The sequence below is a fragment of the Triturus cristatus genome, chromosome 3_2, assembly GCF_964204655.1.
Source record: "Triturus cristatus chromosome 3_2, aTriCri1.1, whole genome shotgun sequence".
NCBI lineage: Eukaryota > Metazoa > Chordata > Amphibia > Caudata > Salamandridae > Triturus > Triturus cristatus.
The window spans coordinates 1,163,111,802-1,163,137,738 of NC_140584.1; the positions used below are offsets into that span (position 1 = coordinate 1,163,111,802).

The 25,937-nt window shown below is 46.6% G+C and overlaps 1 protein-coding gene across 2 annotated transcripts in view; it reads right to left on the reverse strand.

The window, feature by feature from the left end:
- LOC146859338 (keratin, type I cytoskeletal 18-like) overlaps positions 1 to 25,937 on the reverse strand; it is a 65,685-nt gene that overhangs the window by 21,128 nt on the left and 18,620 nt on the right. For both annotated transcript variants that reach the window (XM_085650017.1, XM_085650016.1), the window contains exons 2-3: positions 14,304 to 14,386; positions 11,448 to 11,604 (exon numbers count right to left, since the gene is read on the reverse strand). In XM_085650017.1, coding sequence (XP_085506143.1) covers positions 11,448 to 11,604; positions 14,304 to 14,386 — 240 coding nt within the window. The remainder of the gene's footprint in view (positions 1 to 11,447; positions 11,605 to 14,303; positions 14,387 to 25,937) is intronic.

The following is a 25,937-nucleotide window of genomic DNA, read 5'->3' on the forward strand; positions in this document are numbered from 1 at the left end:
ACCGTTTTGTGTTATTTCTTTTTAATGTGATTGATGTAAGGAGTCTATTACTATTTGCAGAGAAATGTTTATTTCAAGCAACAACCATAAAAAAGTTTATTTTAGATCCAAGCGGTTCCTCACATATGAGAAATTGAAGGATGTCACAGATATTATTGCTGTAAAATTAGTGGGTTGCTGCTTTGTTACAACAGTGAAAACACACATCACTATCTATGAACATTAGATGTAAACGCTTTTAGAATTTCAACCATAGTGCCTGTGCATTGTTAGTAGTGTGGCTAAAGAGGGTAAGGCAGAGCTGAAAGTAAATCATTTAGTCTCAAAGCTGTACTAAACAGGGGCCTCCAAAATAGTTTTGGCCCAGGGCACCCAAAATCCTTAACATCTCCCTGTCACCACAAAGTTTGTCAGACAACATTGCTATGCAGTAAAATAGACATCATTCATTTATTATTAGTTCTATTTTTTTTAAACATAAGCCAGACGTGTCCTTAACCCCAACTGCTTCAGGCAAGCAACTTTTCGTACTACTTAGGAATTCTCAATTAGGTGTTCGTTCAACGCCCTCTCTGTGGACTTTCAACTTTGTCTTCGGGTCCATAACAGGTTGGTGGGCAATTATCCCATTATAATGCTGCCTAAAACGTTTGTTAATGATTTCTAGAGAAGATTTGTTTCTCGTGTACCAGCTTTGAGCTAGGGAGTGCTAAAAAAATCTGACAACACTGTCTCCCTTACAGTCCCTGTCTTGGCTGAAAATGTCTGCAGAATATTCAGCTTTGAGAGAAAATGCTTTAAAAACTCTCTTGCATTTCAACTCGTCCTATTTATGTGAGATTGGGTTCTCAGCACTTGCGGTATTAAAGACTAGGGGGCAGATTTACAAGCGCCCTGCGCCACCAGTACTTCACTTTTCGTGACGTACTGGTGGCGCAGGGGTCTCCTCCATATTTACAAGGACGGGAAAAGCCACCCTGAGTGACGTTTCCTCTCCTTGTAAATACGGCCCCTTCACACGCAGCACTTTGTGTTGAAGGGTTGTTCCATGGGTATTGCTGTGGGTGTTCCCACGCAACACCCATGGAACAAGACATCTCCAGATTTACGAGGAATCGTAAATCTGGAAATGCGTCTGAATGCTACGCCACCCTAAATGTGGCTTAGTGAGGCGTAACGAGGAGAAATGTTTTCATTTCCCCTCGTTTTTCCCTCTTTCAATGCGTGCTGCATTCTACAGCATGCATTGAAAGAGGGAAATGCCTGTAGTGATTGTTTATGTGCAGGAAGGTGCCCCTTCCTGCACAAAAACAATCTCCCCACGACGTAGGCATCCTTGCACCATGGTGCAAGGATGCCTACGCTAGCGCATGGTTGCAGTTTGTGCACCAGCGCAAGGGGAAGCACAGAGGTGCGTCATATTCTTGTAAATATGTCGCATCCCCGTGCTTCGGAAATGCCTTGTAGATCTGCCCCTAGATGTGGAGCACAACCTGAGGATGGCAGTAGCAAAAATCCATCCGCAGATTGACCGTCTGTGGCGAAAAACAGGCACACCCGTCACATCTATGTTGGTGGTGTTATCAATCAATGTCATGTGTAAAACAAAGCATCCTAGTAAAAACAATTTGCACATATTTTATCTAGGAAATGGTGGTTTGAGCTGTGTAATAATCTGTCATTTCAGCACACCCACTCACAAACCTGCACTTTACTAAACACTCTTATTGTGTTGAACATTATTTGCTGGATATGGCCCAGGATATGCGCGCGGCGGTCGATTATGTAATGTACCAGATTCCAGAAATTTCTGTCAGGTGTTGGGGGGGGGGGGGCCCCAACAGCTAAAAAAATTGAGCTGGGGGGGGCTCAACCTACAAAAGTTTGAAGACCTCTGCTCTACACCCACCCACCACAGGCGTCACCAGTCAGGTGACCCTGTTAAAAAAAGGGGCCGGGCGCACGTGCCCTGGGCCAGTTACTGCACCATAGTAGCCTGTGTCTCTATGTTCACAGAATGTGAGCCTGAGGCCCAACACTACATTGGCGACGAGCGGGACTGACCCGCGTGCTCCTCAGGAAGAAGGAGGAGGAAGACACATAATAGGTGGCATCCGACTACAGGCTGCCGGCGTGACAGAGTCTGAAGCTGCACGAGGCAAGGAGCAGTCACCCCAGGTGCTCACCTGCGCTGACCGGTAGGGCCATGCTGCTGCCCTCATGCCACGGCAACCCCGCCTGCTGTGACAAGCTGCCAGGCACAGGACGAGCCGCCTGGCACATGAAGTAGTAGTGAGTGGCGAAAACAAACAGGGGGTGAAGCACCGCCGCCATCATAAAGTGCCCGCACGGCTTGAAGAGCGATATTACAGCTCCGGCACATTAGAGTTTTATGTCGATCCTACCGCCATAAGTCTCTGGGGTGATGTGCGCCCGCTCAATTAAGAGAGAGCCACGCAGGCATACCCGCCAGTGAGGCCCGCGAACATGAGCGGCTACCTCTCGCTGTGGTGATCGGCTCTGGGAAGGAGAGCGCAGTGAAGGGTGTAGCCCACAAGAAACAGTCCCCCGGCCACGCAAAAGCACCCCCTGCAGCAGAAGAAAGCAAGACCACAAGCCCGTGGGTCAAGGCCCTCGCAACTGCAGCGAGCAACCTGCATTCCCTTGTGCTGCCGGCCCTACGGCCATAACATCCCCAGTGGCGACTGCAGTGGGTGTTCGCAGTACCACCCAGCTGCGGCTGGGTATTTGGCACCCAGACTCTCCAGATATGAGTGCAGAAAAGGGGGGAAAGCACTTCTGCAAATAAAGTCTGCCTCCAATGTCCGGCACGCAGACACAGTTTAAATATGCCCACAAGCGCAAGAAAAGCAAAAGACAGCCGCACCCAGCGTTTTCCCCGCAAGAGCTCCCAGCTTCAGGGCAGGAAGGGAAGTCTGCCTTAACTTGCCTCGTATTCCTCACACTGCAAGCTGTGTCCCGACCAGAGGCGCAACTAGAGCCAAATTTCGGGGGGGGCTGAGCAAACATTTCGGGGGGGGGCTGAACTTTAAGCAATAGGCAGAGTGGAGCTGCAGGGGCTCTTAGAAGGGGTGAAACAACAGCAAGACCTCATTAACATGCAAATGGTATTTTAAAGACCTGTGAAGTGCTCGGAGGCGGCTGCTTTTTTGCCCGGGAAGGTGTCTCATCCCGGGCTGCCACACACGACAGGGGGGACTGAAGCCCTTTGAGTCCAATGGGTGTTGCGCGCCTGGTCCCGACACATGCCTCCGCGATGCCCCGGGGAAAGCACCGCCAGCTAGCGAGTCTCCAGTCAGAGTAGAAGCCTGCAATCTCCAGGAAAGTCTGCCGGCACCGAAGCGCTACACTGCCACCCAGCGGCCACAAGTGGTACTGCAGCCACTGAACCAAGCACACGAGGAATAATAAACAGCCTGCACTGCGAAAGTCAGCACACTGGTAAAATCATCATGGCAGGAAGATCTAGGCCCATACATCCATAGAGGCACCAAAACCAATGGACCCCAGGCCCAGAAACAAGGCTGAGTCGCGAGGACTGCATAAGACCCCACTCGAGCATAGGGTGCAGCCCATTTCACCCTATCCCAAAGTAAACCACGCAGAGTTCCCAGCTTCCACAGGGTGGCCAATGACAGACAGTAACTGCAAGCACTCCGCTCCACCCGCTACCAGCCAACTAAACTGACACTACCTCAGTGAAGAGGAAAACAGGCATCCAGGTGGCAGTCCCAATCACTAAAAGGAAGAGCCAGACAGTGGAGATCATCCTGCAAGGACTGGGGCCCACCAACACTGCACACGGCCCCACACCAGCATCATCACCCCAGCATGGGTTCGCAATGGCAGCAAACCGACCCAGCACCTGAACAGTAGCCAGAGTGCCCCTAGGGGTAGTGCCCAACACAGCGCCTCCACGCAACGTGCACGACGCTTGCAGCAAGAGGAAAACCTACCAGGGATCAGCGGAATGCCCTGCACAGCCACAGGAACCACAGCGACACTGGAGAAGAGACCAGAGAGTCAGCCCTCCCACATAAGCTACAGGTAAAGCTCTTAGGTGTCAGAGGGGCACGCACTGGAAGGAAAGGAGCCAGCAGTGCCCTACACATGGAGGATCGACAACCACCAAGAAGCATGGATTGCAGCCTGTGACACGGCACTAAAGCAAGGTGCAGCTACCGAGAGTCCAGTGGAGAGGACGCGACGCAGCCCCCTGAGACTGCAACCCAGAAGCTGCTGGCCATCAGAAGTGTGCACAGCACGCACCCTGTTGACTGTCTAACAGGCTGAAGTGGAGAAACTGAACCCCTGCCAAGAACCAAGACACCCCAAACCTACCTCCGCTTTGAGAACTGCCCAGAGCCCTCAGAAGATGCAGTACAGAGAGCAACCACATCTCTACTGCACCGAGATTGAAGAGGAGCACACAGCATCAAGTGAGTGCACAGCAGCACAGGGACAGCTACCACCGTTCCTGGAAGTGACAGACCAAAGAGGATGCGCAGCCAGCGCGTCCAGTGAAGCAAATGAAGGGTGCAGTCGGATGCGTGCCAAAAGTGAAGCCGACCGGCCAAACAGTCGCAACGAAGATGCCGACCCACATACGGCCACAAAGAAGAAACACTGCTGAACACAGGAACGAGAACATCCACATCTCCATCACTTCCGAGAAGCCCCGCAGTGGGCCGAAGGCAACACAGTGTCCTCCCTCACACTGCCTCAAGACAGAGTCGGCAGAGATACAAGACAGGCAAGAGAGGAGCTGCACACTCCATGTGGCAGGCTGCCACAGCGACAGGTGATCCGACAGCATAGCGACACGTGACCGGACGTCACAGCGCATGGCAACAAAGGAGCTTGTAACGCAGAGTGGTCAGTCCAGACGAGTGCACCGGGAGAAAGGAAGAAGCCGGCACCACGATGGCGCAGTCTCGGGGCACAAGCAAGACGCCCTCGAGCAAAGAGAAGTGGGACACCGCGAGATCCCTGAGGAGGGGATGGTGCCAATGGAAGTCCCCAAGAAGCACATGCAAGTCCGACGGACAGGACAGGCCTGCAACAGGCCTGCAACAGGCCCGCAAAAGGAAGGGAAAGACCGTCCCAGGTGCGACGTGACCAGTGAGATGTCCATGTGGCGCCAACATAAAACAGGTGGCAGGACGCCACATCCAAAGAAAAACTTGGTCAGAAGAAGGAGAAGAGCGTGGCACGACGCCACTCCGCAAAGGAGGGAGGAACAGTGGCGTGACGCCACAGGGCAGACAACCACAACTGGCGTGCAAGATGGAACAGAGAAGAGCGACAGGACCAAGGACTCGCACCAGCACTGAGGAAGGTGTTCATCCCCACGAGCCAGCCACCGGGGTGCAGAGACGTCACTGGAAACAGCTCCGCAGGAGGACCTACCGTAAGCCGCTAGCAGTGCAATCTGCGTCCTGGCCCCATGCTTTGCAGTTCGACCGTCCTCTCACCTGTCACCGGCTGCTTGGTATCGATAACACCATACCTTGCAGTGCACCTGCCTGCAGACAATGGAGCAGTGCCACAGAGTCCCTCAAGTCCTCCTCACTCCCTAAGGTCACCCTGACAGAAGATCACCGCCTGTCTGCCCACTGAAGAAAACTAACATCCTGATACCACCTCCCAGGTGCATCATCACCAAGGAGCATCGCACCACCCGAGTGAATCCACACACCCCGAACAACCGGAGCTCAAGGAGGCGAATCACCCAGGAACAGTCTGTGCACCCCAGTCAATCTACAGCCTGCCGAAATCAAGCACACCCGGCCATAGGAGGATCCGCCCTTGGGGACTACACAAGACTTGGCCTTGGCCCTGTTGGGAGTTCTGCAGCGACCCCTAAGCGTGGCCTACGAGATGGCCCGCACAGCCCACGCGGTCACATGGCAGTCCAGGGGACAAGGGCCTCGACGGAGTTCCTGTGCGAAGGAAGTCCGAGTAGGAGAGCTCTGTCGGCCGCAGCTCCATGCCAGGCGCAGGAAACACGAAGGTCACGGCGGAAGACTGGTCACCCACAAGATCGCCAGAGGAAGACGCAGAACCTGAGTCCAGACAGCGACGACGCCCAGACGTTGACACCACCCTCAGAGGCTACATGAGCGACTTGGCTGTGAATCCGTTGGCAGTTCCTCAGCGACGCCTTTGCGCGGCTCACGCGAAGTCCCGTACGGTCCACACTGTCCCATGACAGCCAGCAAAGAAAGCCATCCAAGAGGCTCCAGTGGCACAGGAGTCCATGCGAGAGAGGCTAGTCGAACGTCGCTCAGCAGTCAGGAGTAAGGAAGGTCACCGAGCACGTCACCCCCACAGGAAGGCCTCCCTCACAGAGATCGTCTCCGAATCCAACGTGGATTTCACCACAGCTCCGGATGCATCGACACTGAACTTTAATACATAGACTTTCTACACCGAGAGACCAGGCCGGTCTAAAGAATATCTATTCAAAAAAGAGAAGTTTAAGAGGGAAACTATACCAGGCCACCCTCCACTCAGTCAATAATGCAAAACAAAAGACCTGGTAGTAATAAAGCACTTGTATGAATACATGGGATAAATAGGAGGGCAATGTAAGCAACTATTACACCATCCAAGGTAGTTCTAATCATCAACTATCAATAACTCCCTTGTGCCATGATACTTAGTATTTTAAAATTCCAAAGAGTGAAAAAACCACCAACCATGTGAAAAATTATTCCACCAACTTCTGTGAAAAACCAGAACAGAAAAAAAGGTGTGAAAAATGAGAAAGCACCTCACGTGCGTAACACCAGGGGAGCTGCTGGCAGGTTCTCACCAGTTTGCTCACGAGTTTCTCATCATCGGTGTCTTTCTCATGTGAAAAACAGGGAGGTTTTATTAGGCAGCCCAAAACCCAAAAAGAGGGGAGAACAAAAATATTGTTGAAAAAGAAAAGACCCGTGAAGTCTTAAAAGTAAAATTAGGTCTGGCTCACGTGTATAATTCCAATTATTTTATTCCATTCTGTGAGTCATCCCAAGGTTAAAAGCACGGTCATGTTATGTAACTACATTTAAAAATGGCCAACATGTTTCATTGCCTACTTATCTTTGTGGCAAATTCATCAGGGCGTCAAGGAACTGCAGTCACTTCCCTGGATTTTATCTATTCAAAAAATAAATAAACTAATGAGAGCCAAGGGCCCGCATACCAGCTCTCAAATGGTTTTAGAATGACAGTGCGATTCGCACTCCTTGTTCCAGTACAAAGCACATCCGTTGCTTACACCTTCATCGTAAGGTTCCTTGGACCGCGTCTTCACTCATTACAGGATCTAAAGAATATCGCCAAAGCGACTGAAGGCATCCCGACCATGCGGTCCGAGGCTCCAGCGCTGCCTGGCTGATGGCCTGTATAGACTCATTTGGTGCTTTGTGTCATTTATGTGTTTTTATTACAGGTTGGACTCTCGTTTGTGTTTCATTAAAATTTGGGAGGGATGTAGTATCCGGCTGGATACATTCTAGTGTTCCACTGCTGATGTAAGACACTCTACACCCACCCACCACAGGCGTCACCAGTCAGGTGACCCTGTTAATAAAAGGGGCCGGGCGCACGTGCCCTGGGCCAGTTACTGCACCATAGTAGCTTGTGTCTCTATGTTCAAGGAATGTGGGCCTGAGGCACCAACACCACAGGGATGTCAGCGGCTTCTGCTGCAGCCCTGACTGACTCTGTCCTCTTCTGGGAGCGAACATGAGTCAGTGTTTGGTGGATCTATTCCTTACCAAGACCCAGTGCCTGACTTCTAGCTCCAGTGTTGTCCAGTTACACCGGAGGCAGTGAAGAGACCACCCTCTGATCTGTGATACCTCCCCGTCCACTGAGCACCGGGAGATCAACAGCATGGCTGTTGAGCTGCCTGTCTCCCAGTGACCACTCTTCCAGGCAGTGTAGGTGGATATGATGAAAGGGAGGCGGTGTGGACAACCTCTGAGCAGCAGTGTCTGGCTGCAATGTTTGGGTGAGCCCCACCCTCTAACCTCTCACGGTCCAGGGTGCCCTGTTTCACGCATGCTGGGCAGCCAGAAGACAGGCTCATGGTGGGTCACTGGATCCTCAGATAAGATCTGTTTGGAACATGAGGTTTACATTTTCTGGATGACTCTTAAATGTATTACCTGATATAGTCATTGTGTTTTTTTAAAAGTATGAGCAATATTTAATATGCTACCTACTTCGCGACAGACATTACCCAATCAGTGAGATACTACTTAGTGATGTTTTGTAATATTTTGTTCAAACTTTTTCTATTTGCTATGGACTTTCATTGCACAAATATCTTACGCCATCTTCTGAGACATCATATCCTCTGATGTCACTTCCTGTGATGTAATTGGTGATGAAGGGGGTTAGAATAGTTCTGGTTCCCCTTCTGCATCAGAATGCCGCTGTGATGTGCATTTGCGCTGGTCCAGCTGTAGTGTAGGCATGTTTCCAAACCCAGAGCCACAGCCAGTGATGAACACATACCTCTCCAGGAGGTCCACCCTGTCTGCGTCTCCCAGTACCACCGGAACAGAGTACAGGTCTGCAGGACAATCAGAGCCTTGTGTGATACTGGAAAAGTCGGACCAGCCTTCTCCAGATGTGCTAGGCAATTTAGAAATTGAAGGAATCCGCGGATTTTTCTCTTCCTCTGATTGAATTTATGGCACTAGATTGGAAGGATGCAGCTGTTTGCTTTTGTTCCCTATTTTTGTATTTAAATTTTAACTGGTCCTACAGAGAAAACAAGCCCCTTCGGTATTCAAGAATGTATGCATTGTCTAACCATGTCAAGATATCCCTTTGAAGGTTGACACCGGGTTAATAAATACGTACTTTGGCACTTGCAAGATCTGTGTCAGACTCTCAAGCAATCCTACTGATTATATATGCTTTTATATAATTCAGTAAAAAAAAAATCATGAAATTGAAATGATACATCTGATGATGTCCTAACACTTGCTAGTAAGTGCTCGCAGCTTGGAACTTTAAAATCCTGAGAGTTCGAGAAGTGGCTTGAACTCTCATGGGCTAGAAATATCAGCTATGGAAACTCCCTGCTACTAAACTATTATGGCCCCAAAAAAATGTAAGGACCCAAAATATGAAGAAGGTAATGTCTACAAGTCAGTATAGGTTTACTGTTCGTAGTTCCACATGCACGTACCTTGAAGATATATTGTCTCGGCACATCTATGTGGTGTTAATTAAAGTACACTTATACTTTCAGATGTACACTCAGCTTGTCGGTATGTTGTCCATGGTATTCCGAAACTGAGGTGGAATACTGGAGAACAGCTGGGGGAGGGACATCATTTAGGGATGTAGTTGGGAAAAGACCAATTATCATCCCATTCTAATCTCCAGCCAGCTTCCCTCCATGATCTTGTTTACACTTCCAAAGATCCCATTAAGCGTGCCTTCATCACACTACTTTGTTAAACGCACACTCTTGTCTTTGACCAATAGCTTTACAAGGGTGTCCTGTGCCATAATGCAAGCAAGGAAAATGGAGGTTCCTTGCCTCTTCCAGAGAGAGTGCGAGCTGCTGATTCCCGTCTCATGCAAAGTCCTTTCTTCTCTGTACACCTCTAGGACCAATGAAGTGCACCATCCAGGTCTCGGGACATAGGGAGACTTCTGGTATGTCCATGTGTGAACTTCATGGAGGTCAGACCTCGACTTAACAATGAAGGATTGTTTCTGATGCGACCAGAAGAGGTCAGTGACGATTCAGAAATCTCCTCTTTCCATCATTGTGTTTGGATCTGGCTGGAGTCTGCTATAACTGTCTAGCAAAAGGGTAAATGCTCTATTCAGAAAAAGAAAGTATTCAAAGGTCACCCCCACTCAGGCAGTCTTTGTTTTAAGTGTAATATACATAATGACCAGTCTATATTTGTCAACCATTGGGTGATTGCACCTGCCATTTACGCCCTTTGGGGTTTGGCTTAATCACCGTATGGTCTTGTCACTGGTGCAATTGATGCTTGAGTCTGCCCTTTTTTGCACTCACGGTGCAGGTACAGCTGAAGGTTGTGATGGCTCTGGTCCCTCTCTCTGCTTCTTGCCCGTTTCCTATTTTACTCCCTATATCCGCCCTCCCTCCCTCGGGGTCCTTCGCAGAGGCGGGTCCTGGACTGTGGTTGAACTGCACGTGCACCGGTCCATGAGGTTACACATGTAACTCAGTGAGTTGTGATATTTCAGTTGAAAGGTGGGTGGTCGTGGTGGGGCACTGGGAATAGATGGCGCGTTACTGATTTCATTGACTTGGTTTCATTGTGTTTTCTGCCTCAGAGGTCGATAGTAGTGTTTTCATGCAGATAAAGTGTTAAAGCCAGTCAGCCCTGCGGACTGCCAGTGATGCTGACTGAGCCGGGTGATTTTCAGCTTCTATAGACTAAGAGGAGCCCCCCACCTCTTAGTGAAATGGGGGTCCCGAGAGCTGGGCCGACTGGAAACCCACTGTTTGTAGCAGATACTGCCTCAGGTGATCTTAATAGCAGTGTTTTGCTGACACAGCACTTCCGAGTCACCGTCGGTTTGTCGCCCCATCTGTCTAGTTTTAGTGCTCTGTCCCATATGTCCTACAAGGCCATCTTGGCCGACCGTCTGGTCAATGCCATCTTGTCGGGATGTTAGGAGAAGCTCACAGCATGCCAGCACCCCCAAAACTGGGCCGGTTTATGACTAACATTTCTGGGCCGTACTTCCAGAGCCACAGATGTGGCCAGATGTGACCACCCAATGCCAGACCTTACGGGTCTCAACCTAACCTCTTCATCACACAATATCTGTGAGGGAGCCACAAGGGCTATGAAGACAACATGCACACTGTGCCCCACTGACAACGTCTGCGGCACAACACGCATCCTTCTTTCCGCATACTCCGGTGAGTTGGTAGGAGACCAGGCGCGCTCACAGCAAGACTTTGTGATGATAACACACAACTTCAAGCTTGCAGTCAAGAGATGAAGGAGCCCCAGAGCCTGTGAGAAAGAACTCACGAACAACGATAAGTCACCAAACAATGGGAGCAAGTAAAACACACCAAACAAACATGGGTTATGCACTTTAGATCAAACAGCACAATGAAATATGGCACACAAACTCAACTGCAGGTGAAGGCTGATGGTCAAGGGACCTAACCATCAGCAGAAATACTCGTTTTTGGCCAACTCGTCAGCAACACAATAAACTCCAAATAGCACCAAGGGGCAGTTGTAAATGGGGGGCCTTGTGTCAAACATAAACCACTGAGTCACCACCATTGAGGAAGAGCGCTGGAGGCCATGTTTATCATGTGGTGTGTGGGAGGAGCGACCCAACATAAAAGAGGCAGACGTCGTCTGCACTGGTCACTCCTTCCCTCACCATGGCTCGGCTTCCCTTACCTCCTTGTGGGATTTGCGCAGGTGCGCCAGTTCCTCCTTCAGCAACTCCAGCTCCGACTCCAGCTTCATCCGCAGGTGGTTGGTGTCGTCGATCATCTTGCGCAGACCCTGGGTGTCCTTCTGCACCCCATCGCAGATCGCCTGCTCCGTCTCCAGCCTAGAGGGGCAAAGCATGAGGTCCCCATCAACAAATGCACAACGGTATCCTCCTACCTAGTGTCAGCGAATCAGAAGTCAGCAACTGTAGGAGTCACACACCAGCACTGCACATGGCTTCCAGGCAGTACTGCTCAACCAATCAACATCTACAGAGTCGGATGGCCAAGTTGTCTATTGTGGAATCAACCAATCTCGGCTTCTCAAATTGACCACACAGTGGGGCATATCAACAATAACCGGCGATAATTATCGCTAAGCGCACTTAGCGCTAGGATAATTATCGCCGGCTAGCGTTGATTTTTATCACTGAGATAGCGTGCTATTAGCAACGCTTATCTCAATAGCGATAAAAATCCTCACGCTAAGTGGCTAACGTGAGATTATCGCTGGAAACCCAGTGATAATCTCACGTTAGCTTGTTGATAGGGACAGACAAACTTAGCCATGATATCCTCCTTTCATAGGATATCATGGCTAAGTCAGAAAAATACCAGACGTAAAAAAGCAGCGTTAACCGCGGTTAGCGCTGTTTTTTTGTCTCTAACAGGGTAAGCGACATTCTTGATAATAGGAGAAATGTCGCTTAGCGACATTTCTCCTATTATTTTACTCTGGAACGCCCCCTTTGCATCTCATTAGAGATGCAAGGGGAAGCGTAGAGTAAAAGGGTGCTAACATGCGAATTTGCATGTTAGCACCCTGTTGTTGATAGGGTGCTAGTTTTATCTCTGCTTTTTTGGCTTTTAAAGCCAAAAAAGCAGAGATAACGCCCTTGTTGATATGCCCCTCTGTGATCCTGGGAAAGTGACTTTAGCTCCCTGTGCCCAAGTTCCCTTGTCTCCCTATGGCCTAATAGGCCCTGAACCCTAAATGGATGTTTGAAAACTGGACAATTACTTCTGCATTTGTAGAGACTGCAACACACCTCGAATATTGGCCCTACTTTAGATATAGCTTAACCCTTTCTTAACGAGTTCTATCGCTCTGTTCGCATTTTAAAGCCAATTTTGAATCATTTATTGTGTTTAAGTGCCTGTACTTTTGTCATCACTTTCACAGAAACATATGTTTTATTGTTGCTGCTGATTGCCTGTCTGCCCGGTCTTATAATGTGACTTCTGATTCTAGGCGTTCCCTGATGCTGACAATGCAGCCTCAGCACCGCCTTTCCTGCCATTGGAAATGTCGCATTTATCCTATCATTGGCCCCTCACACTGACACTGAGCCGTCACAGCCTGGCTTTGTCCGTCCATGGTGCAGCTTCCTATGCTGGGCAATGGCTCATAGGAGTCCAGGACTGGCCCCGGAAGAAGTAAAAGTACCTTGCATTACACCCCCAGAATTCAGCACGGTAGTGTGCGTAAAACTCCTGACGTGGCCTCCTGAGCTAGTCCAATTACCCCGATGAGTCCTTCTGGAATGGACTCAGGAGTCCAGGTGCTATTCAGGACTGGACACAGAGCCGCATGTGTGCCTTCCAGAAGCAGCAGCAATACATCAAATGGGACTTTGAGAACTGAGCACAGAAGCCTCCAACAATGACCTCTGTAACCTACTCTAAATGTGCCCCCATCACCCCAGAAATGCACACAGTGCACCAGATGTGGCCTCCAGGACTAGATACGCACCTTCAAAGGTGGCCTCCATAAACACTTCAGATACCCCTCCGCCTTCAGAAATGGGCGCAGCTTTCTAGGTGAGTCCTTCATATATGCCTATAATGTTCCAAATAACGCCTCACGACTAGAGGCAGCTCTCCAGGTGGGACTTCCAGATAGCCTCGAGATATTCATGTGGCAGTCAGAACTGAACATGGTTCTCTCAATGTGTCCTTCAGAATTGTACTCAACACTTCAGGTGTGGCCTCCAGGGCCAGATAAATGATTCAAGAAGAAACCTCTAAATCTGGACACGTTACTCCAGAAGAGGCCTCCAAATCTAATCAAAATGCTAATGTGGGGGCCCCTGGAATTGGAAACAGTCCTACAGCTGTAGGCTTCAGAACTGCACAGAATATTCGCGACGCGACCTTCAGAGGTGGATACAACGCTCCCTGATAAATTAACAACCCAACACTCCCTGTATCCTAGGAAAGGCTTCCGCCGTCTTTCACATCCTGATAAAATGTGGAGACTAGGAGTAGAGATATAAAAATATATATTTGCTTCTATGCCCTTCTTTTTGCATGTAACAGGAGCAAAGGTGTCTGGTTTGGGTTTTTAAAAAAAACATCATGCCTCTTCAAATTCAGTGACAGATTTTTAAACGAAAACCTGACGGTTTCTTTGTTAAATACTGCGGAGTATTGTGGTGAACACGTGTGACCTTACGCTAGAAAGAAATGGATGCCCATTTTCTGCAGATAAATATACTTTCTGATTTTTGTTCCACCTTTGCTTTTTCAAGAACCTTGCTTATTGTTCTCTGTTTACGGCGCCATTTTGAATTAGACAGGTCTGCATGAATTTCCATTGAGAAAGAAGGCAATGACCCTGGGGAGGCACACACAAAATGTCCAGTAGAGCATACCCTCTCTCCTAAAATTGTCTGGAAAAGAATTCCTGTTAGTGACTGTCCTGCCCTTTCACGCCCCCCCTTGCTCCATTCATGATTATCCATTATAAGTGGGGCCCACACAAGCATTCGATGCCCATCTGTGGGTGCTCATCGCTTCTACCAACATTTCAAGCACCTACTTGACTTTGATGTCGTCAGCGGCCAGGCGGGCGTTATCGATGTGCAGCAGGAGCTTAGCGTTGTCCATGTTCAGGCCCTCGACCTGTGAGACCGAAAAGAAGAGTTAGAAAGCGCCCAATGATGCTTATAAGCACTTTACAACACAATGCCCTATGAGCGGCACCAGACAGCCCTTTAGGTGGGATATTCTGCCCAAAGAGGGGATCTGGTTCTATAAATTAGAACATAACTGCAATGTTTGGTTTGTTAAATGTGTTCAGAGCTGCCACTTGTCTGGAATAATTGTGAGAAATGTGTTTGCCATGGCAGCTGAATTTCTTTTTCACTGGGGATGTGCGGCATTGAAAAGTCTGAAAACCACTGCGTTAAAACATATATCAGAAACATAACGCATGTGCTCATCCCCTTCTATAGTGTGTTTCTGACCACAGCCCCACTACGAGTATACATTTTACAGTGTGCGTGTGTGTGCACTCATGCGAGTTCAAAGCAAAAAAGCTCTTGTCCTGTATGTTTTTTATAGAACATAGTCTAGTGTGTCTTCCAGTATTTCATCCTCTTTGTACTCTTTAGGTCTCGCCTGGCGTTGCAGCGCAAAGCGCTGCTCGCTATGCGAGGGCTTCTTGTAATCGATACAATTTCAGAAGTGGACTTGAAGCCCCACACCTCTTTTCCATTGGCTGGCGTCATCATTTAGGGTAAACGCTGGTATGTGATTGGGAATTGGGCTTCTTTGTAACCTCCCTGTCCATTTTTCGGATGGCCCATTTGGACAGGCCGACGCCATCTTGGTTTTCTGTGACGAGGTTGTAAACTGTACCAATAGCATCTAGGCGTGGTGAGCTATCTCTTCACTACACAGATAGTCCACATTCCCAGTTCTCCACTCCATTATTTCAGTTTAAGGAGCTGCATACGGTGCATCGCTCCTATCCAGCTTGTTCCTTTGTTTTCAGCACGGTGCTGCTTCACTTCACAGGTGAGCTGAGATGCTTAGACGAGCTTTGTTTCAAGCACGGTGCCACTTCATTGCCGCCATGCTTCATGTTTATTACTTCCTACATGAAATGCATCCCGGACACCGTCTCGGTGAGATTAAAAACTGGCACCGTTTGAGAGATACAAACTGCTAAAAGGAGATGGTAGCGTACCTGCTCGCTCGTGCATGCGAGCTTCTAACTGGTCACCGACAGGCGGGTGCACGGCAGCTGCACAAATGCCACTTCACAGGTGAGCGGAGACGCTTAGACGAGCTAACTTCTGTTCAGGCAGGAACACCAGGTACACGGTTAGTAAAGCGAATTCTAGGATTGAGCAGTGCTTTAAATGGGCAGGCACTCTCCGGTACTGAGAACAAGCTCTTCTCAGCATTACTGTAATACATTTAATTGGAGAGCACAGGCACTTCTAAGGAGCAAACAGGTACTCTAAAGAGAGAGTACCTGCACTTCTATATTTTCATTTAAAGCACTGGGGTTGAGACTCACCAGAGACACCCCGAAGAGCTGAGGCCGTGAAGGTGGCCTCAAGAGCATCTCTCAAAGTAGGCAGTCTGTGACGTAATTGAAAAGTGGCAGGCACATCCCAGTTTCCACTGTGGCATGGGATACCACTTGCCTACACGTCAGGCAAGGTGGTAATGCTCTGGCTTGCAAGGGCTTTCAGGTACTGTGGGTGGACAAGGCCAAACAGACTCTAAATGATGCCCAAAGGCAGAGTTCTCCAACATATATCCATAAAAGCTGGACCCATAGCAGATTTTAAGGATAACCACTTAGTAAATTAGCTTAACTCAGACATATTCCATGTAAATTCATCTTCTATGTTATCCAGAAATTCTGGCATCAGCCTGGCCCTGCTAAATGTGGAGCTGAAATCAGAAGTGAATGCCACGTTGTTAGAATTAAATGTCAAAAATACTGATTTTACATACCTAAAGTCAAACTTGTGTGACCTAAAAGTTATGTTCCGGAATTATTTTGTGATAAATGTCTTGTAGGTACATCTAATTCAATGCAGTTTCCCTCAAGATATATGCCTGTATCACAGTATCTACTCAAAGTCATGGCATTTGTGTCTTTAAAAAACAAGCATTGAAAATGCAATAGGTCTCGCCTTTGATTAAGTTAAAACCATTTGCTTTGCTAATGGTATTGTATTCTAGCTTTGCATTATTTAGTGTATATTTGTGATATGTGCATATATTTGCATAAATTTGCTCTCCCCTCGCCCCTTTCGTCTGCCTCATGCTATTGTAGTACTCACTATACAAAATTAACACACATACTATTCTTCTATATATTCACCTCCGAAATCTGAAACACTGCTCTTTTCCTACTAATGCTATACTTTAAAATACTACACAGCTAACAAAACATATCACAAATATACACTAAATAATGCAAAGCTAGAATACAATACCATTAGCAAAGCAAATGGCTTTAACTTAATCGAAGGCGAGACCTATTGCATTTTCAATGCTTGTTTTGAGGTTGTGTTGGATGGGTTGTGTCCTTTGCTCATCTCTGAGGAGCGGACAAAGCTAAGAAGAATGTTTACTGCTGATGCAAATTACCAGGTGCGCTGCAGCACGCAGGGAAATGAGGCGCCGACACTATGGAAAGCGTTTTGGCAGTCAATGAATTTCGAAAATGGAAAATAGGGAAAAACATGCCAGGTATACGTCATCCATGTTAAAAAGTGCCCGAAACCAGAGAATTATGGAATGGTACTAATGGGCCCTTTACAATCATGCTTAGAAGACCCTAGTCATACGTTTAAGCACCTTTCATACATGAAAAGTAGATCCCAGATCCATTCTGACAGAAAGGAAGCAGTTTGGGATCAGAGTAGATTGAAAATATCAGAAGATGGGCTGAAATCCAAATGTGCATTATACTCCAGCTTTTATGGTATTTATTTATTTTTGCATTTCCATCTGTATTTATCCATATTTATTTTTTCGCTCATTTTATCTGCATTTATCCATATTTATTGTGCGCTTAGTGTAAAAAATATAGCTGCATTGGGTATATTTCCACATTTATTTAACCGACAAATGTTAACTCTTGTTTGAATGTCCAATGAGTGTTAGCCTGTTACGGTATAATACAGTCAGTCGAAATCATGTGCATCGCACGGCAGCTTAAACCGCTGCACTGCTGCAGTTGTTTAAGCTTCACTAAGAAATCTTTTTAATGTTTTAACTCCCCTGCCAGTCAATCTGCACAGCTATTACCCTAGCACCCATGATTGACAGTAGCAATTATTATCCAAAATAAAACCTATTCTCCTTATTTATCCATATTTAAAAGTAAATACAGACAGAAAAATAGAAGCTTTTCTGTCTGTATGTATCTGTAAAAATCAGTAAAAATTGAAAACTGGGAGCCTTAATTATACTTACCATCTTGAGTGGACAGGGGAAAATGACATGTAAGCCTGAATCTACGTAACCTAGTCAATCAGTTGACTAGTATGCTTCTAATTTACCCCACCCCGTCTGCCCCACTCCCTGTTTCATTGTTTCACTCCCACAAATTAGCATCTTCCTGCAACATGGCCATTGTACCCACACACTGCCTTTAATCCCTTGTACTCATTAATGCAGTCAATCTGCAGTGTTTCCCCTTCTTTCTGCTCTGTTCAACAGCCCTTGCACCAGCCTGTCTGAGTCTGTCCTTTTCCCCCAGCCTCCTGCAGTCTTACCCTGCATTTCTCGCCTGGTGCCCAGTCTGTCTACCATCTTACTCATCTGTACTGCCTTAAGCCACAATGTAAATCATTTGTCGGTGGTGGAATAGTAATTTTATAAACTGTGGTGAATTCTAAGGTGATTTCACCATGGTAAAAATCCTGAACCTCTACTAAAATTAGATGAACCATGTTTGAGAGATCATGTTTTTTTCGCATGACTTTTTCATGGTAATTATGGTAACTGCTCCAGGAGCTAACATAAGGGTACATTTTCTATAAATTCACAAATATCTTCCAAAGGAATGTGAGGGAAAAGTCAGATACGCTGACTAAAACGTACTTCCCACAGAAGCAGTGGACTATCAGCTAATTCCTTAGTATTCTAGTGCAGTTTCACCACAAAGTAAGCAACTAGAGCGCTAACATTATATATATTCATGACAGAAGTGGGACGCATCTGAACGCCATTTTGGTGGAATAGGAATTGTGAAACTGAATATTTTTCCTACAGAGGAGATTACAGTAAATGAACAAAATAAAGGGTTTAATTTTGCCAAAGAAATTATAGTAAATGCACTAGAACGCTAGAATAATGACATATTTCTCAAATGTCTTCATCATCCATGTCAGAAATAAGTCTGGAAGGCTGAGGGACATCCCCTTTTTCTACCAGTTAACTCCCCTGATGGCCACTTAAGCTTCACCACAAATTTCAAATGAACAATGAGAAAAAATGTACTTCAGTGTTCACAAATCGGATAGACTGTGTATATTTAGTTGCTATATAAGGCCGTGCTCATGCACAGAAGTCTTAGAGTACTAATAGGGAATATGACCCGTCGCTGTACCAAGTGTTACTCATTTATGCACCATGGAAGAAGGATGAAAGGCCAAGTTGGCTGCATCTTTCGAGCTTGTGTCCAGCAGATTGTACAGGAAGCTCATTAGCATTAAGGGGCTGAGGGGATAAGTGTCTGTTGTAAGGGTCTCTACAGCTACGGCGAGATCGAGTCCTGGGAGGGCCACCTGAACCATTCATGTATCCAAGGTAGATGAAAAGTGTGCCAATATTACTGCTGGGTACATCTAATATTGTATAATATAAAAGATCAAAATACTTTTTATTACTTAGGTTGCTAACTATGTCAGGTTTACTTCTTAACCAGTAGTGGGTTTTGACCTAAAGACTAACCCAAGGGCCACGCCACCACCCTACTCCCAAAAAGTACCAATATAATTTACGCAGAATACAAAAGTATCCCAAAAACATATAAAAAATGTTTTAAAATATGTATTTTGGGTAGAATAGCTGTATGTTCTGAACCAGATATACTCCGCACTGTAAGATAGTTTTGTATATATATATACACACATTTCCTAAAGCCTTGTGTTCAAGCTACTGGTCATAAGCACCTGGATACCCTCACAGGAGATTACCACGCTCTACAAATCAACATAACATAAGTTCTGATCACAACAGGCAGAATGCGAGGACAGTAAAATCTACCTTTGAGAAAGTTATCTTCTCTAACGTTAGCTGTATTTGGTGGTTTCTTGGTATGTCATTTATGAGTTAAATTAAGATGATGCATTTTTCTGCAATAACAGTGGCGTGACTGTTTTCTTCTTTTTTCTCCCCTTCTCCTAGTATGTATGTACATTTTTATAGTGTCATATAGTGCTTAGTCTGCGCCAGTTCTTGCTAGTGGAGGGCTTGTTGGAAGGTGCACAATTAGTTGGGTTAAGTATGCACCTACCACTAGCTATAAGGCCACTCCAACAACATATGGTCCAGACAAGATCTCAATAAATTATTCCCTTGCTCAACCCTTGGTAGCTGGCAACAAGCAGGCAGGCTTGATTTAGCAGACAGGTGTGTGACGCATTTAAAAACACCAGCACACTAAATAAGTAAGACACAACACACAGTAAAAATCCAATTTATAAAAGTAGGAAATAGTTGTATCGTTAAAATGATACAAAAATGACAAAAATCCAATGTAGGGAACCGTGGATATGATTTTTTAAAGAATAAACACTTTCCAGGGCTTAAAAAACAATCCTGCCAAATTGGGACATCTGGTTGCCCTTGACCGGAACAAAGTCACAGTTTGAGTGTGGTCAAAATTTTCCCTTTGCACTTAGAAATTATTCTGGAGGATTTTCTCTCAATGTCGAGTAGGCCTCTCCAACTAGCTGGATTCACAGAAGCTTTGTCGGCTTCGTTCAGTGGGAGCCCCTGGTCAACTCCTGGAAGTCTTGAGCTCGAGAGATTCCAGCGGGACGAACCTGAAATCCAGGTCGGGTCGCGGTTGAACGTAGTTGACTTGATTCTCAAAATCGGGTCTGTCACCTTATAGAGCTTTTTCACAAAAGTTCTCCAAACTTCAGTAGTTTTCTTCCTGAAGTTCCTTTTGGGGGTACAAAGAGTCAACAAACAAAATCCAAAGTTCCAGGGTGTCTGAATTACCACAATGCACCTGGCCAAATCCTTAAAAGTAGAGCTGAAGGTGGTCAGCTGGGTTATTCTCACTGGAGATAATGCAGGTGGAGCTCTTGTTACCTGTTGCTTTCAGGGAGTCCCCTCCTTCTCTTATTGAAGCAAGGCAAAGTCCATAGGGTTGTATTTCCTTAGTGTGCAGCAGGTGCAGTCATTTATAGTGCAGTCCTCTTGGTGCAAGCCAGGGTTCCAGCAGAGCAGGCCTTCTTCTTCTTGTAGTTTCAGGCAGCAGATCTGAGTTGCTATGCAGTTCTCACATATTTATCCAGAGTTCTGGGGAGACAAGTGGAGGGCATCCCTGAACAATGGGATACAGGGCACCTCCCAAAAGTATGACAGCGTCATGCAAAGTATGGAATATCCTTGTCCCACAAAAGCACTGTACTTCAAAATTCAAGACAAAGACACATTCGCCTTGGGATTAAGATCTGGCTCAGCCAACCTACTGGTGTGGCTCATTTCCCTTAACACTCCCCTTCCAGACCTCTTATAAATTCTATTCCTGGGAATCCCATCTGGCTGGGGGTACAGGAAGAGGCGGCATGCCTGGCTTGCAGTATTACTGTCCTTTCCTCTTTGAATATCAGTTTGTTTACGCAGCCCCCTTCCTGGCCTGTTCTCTGCAGCTGCAGACCTCCCCCCACCAGAAAACCTCCATCTCTCTGCAGGCCACGTATCACGTAATCAAAGCAGTTTGTCTCGGCCTGGCAAGACCGGCCAATCAGGAGAGGCTGCTAGTAGGCTGGATTTTGGCTCACAGAAAATAAATTTCTATCACTTCTTTTCTATACTATTTATGATAAATTCAACTGTGGCAAGTTGTTGGAGTTATTATCACCTAACGTTTGAGTCCTTGAAATATTATTTTTGCTCACTCCTGTCAATAGCTCTACTTTATTAAAGTATTCCCATGTTGCCTTCCCAGGGCATATAAAACATATTTTAAAATGTCCCTGCTTATTTTTACATGGCACCCTTCCCTGGGAATACTTAGAGTAGACATTAGGAGTGACGTATATTTGAAAAAAGGTAGTTTCATACTTTGGGAGTACCTTTAAATCCATAGTTGTATTTGCAAATAATTTCAATTTAAAAGCAGCGTGCAAAGCAGGACTGACTTTTAAAATGACAATAGGCAACACAGCAGTGCACACTGAAGGGCATTAAATCTGCTAGGCTTCTAAACCTACCTACACTACCATATACAAGAGACTTACAGGTAGGTTGTTAGTATCAATTGTTATCACATATGATTTCCCTTTACCATTTAATCAGAGTGCTGGCCTCGGGCCTGGTTAGCAGGGCCAGGGCACATTATGGGTCTGTTACCACCAGTATCAGTCAAAAAATGGGGGTGATCGGGGCAAATAGGATGGCTTTCTCACAGGGCTTATTTTTTATCTCAGACTTTGCTCCAGAGCATAACATGTGTATTTGTAAAGTGCATGTTCCCCCAAGGGTATCTTGGTACTGAATAACAAATGTTTATTGTTACCCAACGGTACTCGTTTCATCGATCTCAGAAGGATGAAAGGCTGACTGCATCCCCCAAGATTTGAGCCAGTGACTATGAGGTCAGACACAGCTCCTACAGTGGACACATTAGTCCACTAAGCCATCAGGCCCAGCCGGAGTGTAAAGGGAAGAAAGGAAAGACAAAAGAAAAAGATTGGTAACCTGTGACATGGGGGTAAGAATCGATGAAGAAGAACTTGTAAAAGTGGAATAATAAAATCAGGTATTGTCGGGTGGAGGAAGAAAGAGGCAAGGGCTGGATTGAAGACCAGGTAGTCTTGATATTTGGAAACTCTGGCGTTTGGTGGAGACACTGGAAGACTCCTGAAACAAAGGTTGGACCACTGCAACGAGCTTTCAGCTCTGGCAGGACAGCACAGCCACTGACTGCATAGGCGATTGTATCCAATGCTTTAAAATATACACAGGGTTTGCAAGGAGTGTTTCCCTCTCACCTCATGCTATTAAAGGTTGGTGTATCATTCCTCCTCCTATGGGGTGCTTGCATTGAATGAGAGACTGGATTCATCACAGAGATGCATTCTATACAGACAGCGAGGCTTTGAATGTTCAATCCAGTCTCAAAATCTGAGCCAGCCTTTCTGTCTCCTTTCAGTGATTGCAAAACTCACGTCAGTGAAAAGCCCATAGCCCCCATGTAAGGCCCACGCAGTGAATAAAGAAATAGAAGCCACATCGGCTCTTGGTGATGGGCAACCTATGTCACAGATCAGTTCCTGCTCCGGACTTTAGATATCAGATAATACAAGATGTGCTGGTCGTCCTGACACTGAAGGCCTCTCTTCCAGACTCCCCGGCTGCACAGCAGCCTTCCCCCAGTTACACGTCAGTTACACGTCATGCTCGAGTTGAGCACAAGTAAGGCAAAGTTCCAGTAAAGTTCCAGCTGATCACGGAACCCCCTCCAGGTACCCACCCACCTATGACACTCACCTATGACTCATCAAGTGGACGCCCACATGGACGCCCACCTTCACGCCTACTTACACGCCCACATGCTCTTATCTCATTCTCTTTTGCTCTGCCTGAAGCGCTCCTGCTTTCTTACATGGTCCAACATTTGATTACGTTGTATGAGAGTCAATATTCTGATCCCGGTCCATTGTATAAGTTGCTGGACGACATAGTACTAGACAGGTGGACGAACATGGGTACTGAATTGATTAATGTCATCCTAGATCAGCGACACAAATATATAGAATTCGTGACTAGGTCCCTGCTTCCCGCTCCACCCCAAGATAGGCGACAGTTATACGACAAGCTGAACCCCCTACGAGAGGTTCATCCTGTAAAGGATACAAACAATGTGCTACAACGGGTGTATGTCTACACCCCCTTGTCAAAATTAGAGATACTGGAAATGAAAAAGATGTTGCCCTCCCATGATAAAGACCCGGGGGGTTTTCACCGAGAACTAAAAGACATTCTCCGCTTAGGAGAGTATACATATGCTGACATTCTAAAATTATTGAAAGTACTATTGCCTGCTGGTATTTACAAAAAGCTTAAAGAAAAGGACTGGGAGGTGGGAGAGAAAAAGATTAGCTGGGATGTGTTGGAAGCAGAGGATGCAGCCAGAGCCCCGGGGGTTGGTCTGGGTCCCCGAGCTAAAGAATTACCTGAACTCCTTGTACAAGTTTTGCCTAGATTATTAGTTACTAAAAAGGAAGACTGGGATGCTATTTCAGCCTGTAAGCAGAAACCAGACGAGGACACAAGCGATTTTTACTCTAGGTATGAGAAATGTTTTACTATCAATAGTGGCCTTAAGCCCGGTAGCGAATCATATCCCCATCTTTTCGTGAGCAAACTAGTAGAAAATTCCCTACCCGAGATTAAGTATAAGGTACTGAAGGTTGAGAGTACTTGGCAAGCAAACAGCCCTTCACAAATGTTACAAATGTTACAATATCACCAGAACAGAATTAGAGAAGAACACGAGCAGGAAAAGAGACGCATGAAAGACACAAAGATGAAGATGCTGGTGGCCCAATCGGCACCGGCAAACACAAACACGAACAAAAGTAGCGCGACACCAGTTAAAGGGAACTGTAATTATTGCAAGAAGCCAGGCCACTACGTAAATGAATGTGCAGTCCTGAAACACAATATAGCTACAGGTAAAACAAAGCCACGTCCATCTCCTCCCAAGGGAAATAACACGCATCAGACATCAGATACGTTTCCACCGCCGCCACCGCCAGTCCATGCACTTGCACCCACTCACGCTACAGCACAAATGTATCAGCACGCTCAACATAACTATCCAGAATACCAAGCATATTCATGAAGCAGCCTAGAGAGGGAATTCGACTTGCCCCTTATTCCAGTTCCTGTGGACCAAGAGGGTCCCTATGTACATGCACGTTTACTGGGACAGGATAAAAAGTTTTTGATTGACACTGGGGCGAGTAGAACTACCATCAGTCATTCCGAGGTTCCAGGGGCACCCCTCTCGGGCTCAAAGAGCATATCCCTGGGTTTTTCAGGAAAGCCAATTATTAATGAGGTTTCGGAACCAGTCTCTTTAGGAGTTGGTCCACTGATACATACAACAGACTTACTGCTTACTAAATCATGTCCAGAAAACTTACTTAGTATAAAGACATTAAAGGAACTGGGAGCAATTATCTGTTGCTCGCCAGAAGGAGTGCGACTGTATTTACGTGATTTCAAGGGACATTTTGTAATAAAAGATTTTGACATCAGGCTCCAAAATGTACCACAGCACCTATGTGCACAAGGTCCGACTGACGTAGGTTTCATGAACATTACACCACACCAGGTCACCCTCAAAGCAGGAGTAGTGCTGCCACGGATACGGCAATAAAAGATCCCACCTGAGGCTGAAGTAGGGTTACTGAAATTAATATACAAACTCATTGCACAAGGGGTGGTGGTGGAGACTGATTCAAACGTATGCAACTCACCTGTTCTTCCTATTCTTAAGCGAACTGATCCCAAAGCACCACCTGTCTATAGATTAGTTGTGGACCTGCGAGAATTAAACAAATGTGTAGTCCCACAGTACCCGGTGGTCCCGGACATTTCTTCATTATTGACTGCTATTGATGCAGAGGCTACGTTCTTTACAGTTATCGATCTGAAGAACGCATTTTTCAGTATCCCAATACATCCAGACAGCCAATATCTTTTTGGTTTCAGTTTAAAAGGCCGCAGCTTCAGATTCACAAGAGCACCACAGGGCTTCACAGAGAGTCCTAGCATCTACAGTCAGGCACTCAAACGACAACTAGACAGTATTCATATGCCTACCACTACAGCACTGATACAGTACGTAGATGACATCCTCATCACAGCAAGATCAGAAACTGACTGCGAAGATGCATCACTCACGGTTTTACACTTTCTGGCTGACAAGGGGCACAAAGTCTCCCCTTCGAAGTTACAATTCTGTGAACAGCAAGTGGCGTACCTTGGGCACTTGCTATCCAAGGAGGGTAGGCGACTGACACCGGAACGTATTCAATTGATTTCTGGCCTTTCACAGCCCAAGACACAAAAGGAGGTACGTGCATTCATTGGCCTCACTTCATATTGCAGGCAGTGGATTCCCCAGTATGCTTACATAGCCAAGCCCCTAATATAGTTGACGACACAGGAGGCAGCTTCTACTAATGTCCTCCCTTGGACACAAGAACACACTGTGGCATTTGAAGAATTAAAAAGAGCTTTATGTCAAGCACCAGTTTTAGCGACCCCTGATTACAACAAATCTTTTATGCTTTTTGTGACAGAGCGGGATGGAACAGCACTATCTGTCCTCACACAAGATCATGCAGGAAAACACAAGCCCTGCGCTTATTTTTCTAGTACATTGGACCCAGTAGCCCAGGCTTTGCCTGCGTGCCTAAAATCTGTTGCAGCAACGGCCTTAGCC